The sequence below is a fragment of the Lagopus leucura genome, unplaced genomic scaffold, assembly GCF_019238085.1.
Source record: "Lagopus leucura isolate 7727_CA_CO unplaced genomic scaffold, USGS_WTPT01 Super-Scaffold_806, whole genome shotgun sequence".
Taxonomy (NCBI): domain Eukaryota; kingdom Metazoa; phylum Chordata; class Aves; order Galliformes; family Phasianidae; genus Lagopus; species Lagopus leucura.
The window spans coordinates 6,383,800-6,390,171 of record NW_024962260.1 but is presented as its reverse complement, the minus strand read 5'-3'; the positions used below and the strand labels follow the sequence as shown (position 1 = coordinate 6,390,171).

At 42.2% G+C, this 6,372-nt stretch overlaps 1 protein-coding gene across 1 annotated transcript; it reads right to left on the bottom strand.

Moving 5' to 3' along the window:
- Window positions 1-3,239: 3,239 nt before the first annotated feature.
- FZD10 (frizzled class receptor 10) lies at window positions 3,240-6,144 on the bottom strand. The gene has a single exon (XM_042865776.1). The coding sequence runs from the start codon at window positions 6,142-6,144 to the stop codon at window positions 4,387-4,389; it is 1,758 nt and encodes a 585-aa protein (XP_042721710.1). The 3' UTR covers window positions 3,240-4,386.
- Between the last annotated feature and the right edge of the window lie 228 nt (window positions 6,145-6,372).

Genomic DNA, 6,372 nt, shown 5'->3' with positions numbered 1-6,372 from the left:
GATGCTTTCTAGAAATATCAATTACTTCAAAAATAAGACAAAGCTACCTGAAACAGCTTAAATCTTTTCTACCATATCAGAACCATTTGTTTCACGAATTCGTTCACATGTCTCTTCTGAGTCAGTACACGAAGACATAGAAACTGATTCATAGGCAATCCACACTATTGCTCAGACAACATATGAAAGAGGTTAATATTAGCACTCGGGATGATTTTAACTCTGTAGTTCACTGAAAGTAAAAGTTTTATAATGGGAATGTTGATACAACCTTAAGTGTAACAGCACAAACACTCCTACTGAAATAGGGGTTTGAGTGAGCTCCATCAAGGAGTGTTTTGTAAATGAATAATGACTTTGCTTAAAGCCAATCAACATCAAGTGTGTTAAAAAAGATGAAATAGTGCTGGAAGGCAGTGGGAGGTAGAGGAGGCTCAAAGTGCAAACAGGTGCTGATCTCCCTCCAGGGGGGATTGAGTGGCAGAGACCTTACAGGCCTGTCACTTCTGATCAAAGCAAGCTCCAAGACCACATAATCACCATCACCCACCTTTTAAAGGATGCCCTGATTTATCATCTGTCAGTGTTAATAACTCGGCTACTCTGTCTGAAATACTTAAGGACATTACACAAGGATAACATTTCAATTTTTTTTTTTTTTTTTTTTTTTAGAGAAATGTGTAAATGTTTTAAACTAAAATGCACTGAAGTTTCTCCTTTGAGGCCATCTGTTGTTGGAGACCGCCTGTCATCAAAAGACCACCTGAGCACATAATATCCCATCATTACAGAACTATCCCCTTGAAGCCATAGATTTTAAATGTTAGAATAAGGAGGGTGTATGTTACAGACATTGTTGTTACTTGGCTTTTCATACGGTTTGAAGCCATGGGATGACAGCCATATGTGAATAATGGCTTCATAATAACATACATATGAAACGCTGCTTTGGGAAAAATCTGATAAGAGATCTGAACATTCCTTGATTGAGCTCCTCACATCCTTTCAGCTGTGCTGCTTGCACCGTACTGTTCAAAGTGCCCTGATATGTCATACCTAACACAAAACTTCTGAAAGCACTGAGCTTAATTTTCTATTTATAAGAACCGCTGGCATTTTACTGAAAAGCAAGATAAGTTGTAACAGGAATAAACTTTGTGCTTTTTCCCAAATCTGATTTTTCCCCGCTGATCTCATTTTCTCACCCCAATAACACGTATTCAACAAAAGCACTCTAACAAGTTACCCTCACCAGAAGATGAACTTTCTGCCTTTCTTCTACCTGTCCCTAATATATACACACATGATACCTCAGTGTGGAGATATGATCTGCATCATCATAACCTACTCAGTTCGAGACAATTTCTACCCTCTACAGCTCTTATGGGAGAGAACAGAGCCCTCAGACACAAGCTGTGGCAAGCATTAGATTCCTGGTTACCACATAAATCCACTAACAGGATTTTTTGGGGGGAAGGGAAATTTTTAACCGAGCAAAACTGCATCAAGATAAATGTCACTGCACTGCAGTAAGATCCTCTCCAAAAGGAAGTTCTAGGCTTGCATTCCTTCCTCAACAAGTTTCCTATGGAGTGACTGAACTGTTAATATATTCATATATTTTTCTTACAAACCTACTGATAAGCAAATAGCCAACGGGGCTTGACAGTACGTGGAGAAAAATCCTATCAAATTCCACATGCAAAAGTACCAACAGGATTTTACTAAAATATAACCTTCTAATGAAAGTAAAGAAGTTTAATAGAGAATATTTTTGATGTACTTTTTTCAAACACTTTTCCATTGTTTATTATTATTTCTAACTAATGTGCAGACTTCTAGGACAAGAATAAGTTATTAATACTATACTAAATCACTGACATCATAAAAATAAGTATGTTTTTCCTTAAAAGTTGTACGCTTCTGATACTTTATGTAGCAACTTCAATATGAAAGTGTTAAGACTCTTAGAGGTTAAGGGACAGCAAGAAGTACAATTTCTGAATGAACTTGTTTTTAATGTTCTTGTATTATTATACTCTGCTACATTTCTGTACATTATCCTGATGTAAAGAATTCAGTATAACTGTATACTTGAAGACTCTCCCACAGCAACTTGCAATACACAGATTATAATAAAACTTTGTATTTCTTGGGATCTAATGTAATCGATTTTAACTAGAAATACACAGATGCTAAAGCATTAATTCAGTAGTTTCAGAAGTGGATTTGTTCAGTGCAGTGTCCTACTTTGGCTCCAGCAGGGTGTGCTCTGACAGGATTAACTTACAGAGCATCTACAGAGCTGTGCATCCAACAGTGGCACACATGCACAAAGGCAGAAAACCATCCACCTCCCTGTCTCCCTGCACCTAAATAAATTTTATATCGAAAGATGTTTCACATGTGAGCATTTCTGAAGATGTTTTTGTCATTCAAGCTCCTCGGCACTGCCAGAAACATTTAAAGACTACAAGAAGAAAAAGGCACATTTGCAGCTCTGCACATACTCCTGACAAACCAGGCCACTGAAAGAAGTCCCTGTGTTGTAACCTTCCCAGCCACAGCAAGCTGACCGTCGCTCTGCGGATGTCCCATTAAAACCTCTTTTCTTTCTGCAGTAAGATAACTGACAAAGGGCTTCTAGAAGAGCCTGTGTGAGAAGTGAGGCTGTATTGCTATCACTCCAGGTGATCTCACAGCCCACTTTAATTCCATGGAAAACTTCAGGTTCACAAAACTCGTATTCTACTAAAATCTTTCTGAAAACGGATTTACGCTTTTAATCAGATGGTTTCCCTATAGCAGTATTCAAATCCTGTATTTAGATTTCTGCTCTTCTTTCCCCTCATCTTTCCCAAATAACATGCATTCAGTAACGTTAGAAGGGAAAACCATCCCTGAAGAGCAGAGGCTGAGCTGCATTCAAACTGCTTTAACATGCTGAACGTTCCCTATGCAAATTCTGAAGGGGTGTTAACCAAGGATCATTGTTGTAATCTCTGTGCTTTGCAAACATGGTGCTACCCTACATGGCCGCAGCTTGTTGTTTTTGTTTTTTTTTTAACATCACCAAAGCTTTTTCCCATTCAGTTTCCTCAACTGCAGAGGTTCACAGAAAGACGTAACTTCAAAACTCACTTATCTGATCTCAACTAGCAATTTCTTTGGAGGAAATTTTTGTTCTATCTGCTTGTACGCGCTGTCCAGTGTAACAACTACTGTATTCAAAGTGTGCTTTTACCAAAAGGCTGAAGGAGCAAGTTTATTAACCACAAAGCACGTTAGAGAAAGTTTAGAAAACACAAAATTATCAAACTAAAGAGCATATTTTATTTTTAATAAAATAGCGGAGCATGAAAAATAATTGTATATTACAAATATATACAGCCAAAACTGTGCACCCCCAGCACAGTAAAGAGCATCACTCTATACAAAGCTTCCCTTTGCAGAATCTAGTGCTTCTTGATCTATTCATAGTGAGAATTTGTTTAACAATAGAAAGAGTCAATAAGCCCTTTGGGTCTCTTTGAATTGACACCCCCCTTCTTTTTTTTTTTTTTTTTTCCACAAATCAGTCCAAACGTGTATAACATTGGCTTGATTTCCATTAAAAAGCCACAAAATGTAACACTAAAGGGTTTCTGAGGACTAGACCTCTTAGTTCTTTTGTTAAGAGATTTCTTTTGTTGTCTTTATGTACAGCAAAATACTTGTTTCTCTTTTCATGTCATGGTAAGGAAAAAAAAATGTATTGCACATTATTCTTGCTCACAAAGTTTGTGTCTGGTGCAGGAAGTTTCTCTTCTAGTGAAAGAATATTAGTGAGCATTATAGATTGAACCTATTTTTAGGCACCACAAACCCAACGGGCTGGGATGAGTCGTAAAGGATTTCTCTCTCTCAAAGTTAGCATGGAAGTTGCTTTCCCAGAGCAGTGAGGACAAACCTCTGGGGACTTTCCTTTCCTTAAGAGACAATGCTCACTTGGGTGCTTCTAAAAGAAAATCATTGCTCCATAAAACTTGGCTATATCTGGTTACTCAGAAACCTGTAGGAAATCCAGCTCAGCTACATTAAAAAGTTAAACAAGTTATTTTGTTGTTGTTGTTGTTGCTTTTTGTCTGTTTTTCTTTAACTATCTGAGGGCCGGATTAAGTACATAACTAAAAATTAGTAACAGAAGAGGCTGTTTTAGTTCACAATATTTCTTTCACTGAAAACCTTTCCACAAGTACATTTACCTTCAGTATTTAACCAGGTCCTGAATTCAGAATGACATTTTGCCTTGAGGTATTAAAGTGTCCTCTGCCAAAAAACAGCACCATCTATTTTTTAATTTTGGACCGCTACTATGGATATTTGTCAGTCTCATCTAAAGCCTATTCATACACAGGTGGGTGGTTGTAACGTGGATTCATACTTTGCAAGGTGAGTTTTCTGTGGATGCTGAGGTTTTTTGTAGATTCCACTACTGGTAATAACGCTTGCAGGTTTTCTCCTACTTCTCTTCTTTAATCTTCGACTACAAACGTTCTGCCAGGACTGAAGAGTCTTGGAAGTCCAGATCCACATCCCACTAGTAATGCCCACAACTAACAACATAAAAATTTTGACCATAAAAATTTCTACTGCTGGAATGGAATTATTCATCATGCAGTCTAAATTTTTAGTCTGATTGTTCATCTTGCATTTCTGTTGAGTTGCCACAATTTTCCAGTAATCCATATTAAGTCTTTCATAAAAATAGCAAGCTATGACACAAGTTGCAGGCACTGTGTACAAGACTGAGAAGACACCAATCCTGACCATGAGTTTCTCCAACTTGTCGGTATTTTCTCCACCTGTTTTCATCACCCTTCTGATATGAAAAAGGGCCACAAAACCAGAAAGAATAAAAGAAGTGCCAATGATTAGATAACAAGCCAAAGGAATGAGTACAAACCCGGTCAAGGCATTCACATCCATGCTTCCAACATAGCACAGCCCTGTCAGCTCATCTCCAGCCACCCTTCTCATAACTAGGATCATTATGGTCTTCAGAGCTGGAATGGCCCAGGCTGCCAAATGAAAGTAGCTACTGTTTGCTTCAATTGCTTCGTGCCCCCATTTTTTCCCAGCCGCCAGAAACCAAGTTAAAGTCAAGATTACCCACCACAAGGAACTGGCCATACCAAAGTAATACAGAACCAGGAACACAATGGTGCAGCCAGTGCTCTCCAGTCCCTCTTGGATGACATAGAGCTGGCCACTGTCCCTGTCGCAGGCAATGCTCTCAGCACCCGAAAAGAGGCGGATGATGTACCCCACAGAGTAGACACAGTAGCACATAGAGAGGAAGATGATGGGCCTCTCGGGGTACTTGAAACGCTGAGGATCTATCAGAAAAGTGAGTACAGTGAAAGCGCTGGAGAAAAAGCACAGAATGGACCAGATGGCAATCCAAATGACAGCAAACTGCTTGTCATCCTTGCTCCAGTAAACATCAACCCCCGGGGTGCAGAGCGGTGCGCAGGAAGCGCTCTTTTCCACGTGGTGGAACTTGCCCGGATTTTCACAGGAGGTTCTGCTGAGGCTGTCCTTGTGCTGCTGCAGGTCATGGCCACTGCTGGGCCTCTGCGGCCGGAACATGGGTGGCAGCATGCTGGATCCCCTGGGCGGCTCGTCTGACCCGTTGTTGGGGGCCTCCATGCACAGGTAATTGGGGTCGTTCTTGTTGGGCAGCTTGCTGCAGTCTAAGGAGTCTGGCCATTTGAAGTTGAACTGCTCCATGATAGGAGAGCATTTCAGCCTCGCCTGCTCACACATGACCCTGCAGGCTGGGATCGGTGTTGAAACCTGCTCAGTGCACATAGGGGCGTAGAGGGAGCAGAGGAAAAATTTCAGATGGCTGTGGCAACCGTACTCCACCAAGGGGGCAAACTCGTGTAGTTGAATGGCCGCTTCCCTTTGGTTTTCGTGTCCCATCAGGTTCGGCATCCTCGTCATGTTGTACCCTATATCCTTGCACATGGGGATTTCGATCGGCTGGCACCTCCCGTCGCCGGGGCGCTCAATGTCTATGGAGCTTATCCCCGCGCAGCGCTCTGCGAGCCAGCAGAGCGCCAGGACGGCCCGCACCAGGTTCCCTGCGGCTGGCCCCATGTCGGCCGGGGGTCAGTGCGGCGGGTCACTGCGGCGGGGGCTGCATCGCGTCCGGCCCCTGCGAGGCAGCGCGGAGGGCACGGCGGGGCTCAGGTCAGCATCGCCAGGGCCGCTCGGCCCCGCCGGAGGAGCGGGGAGGCGGGCGGGGAAGTTCGCGAACAGCCAGGGGAGGAAGAAGTGCCCCCAGCGCACCGACGAGACGAACTTACTGCGGGGAGCCCGGCAACT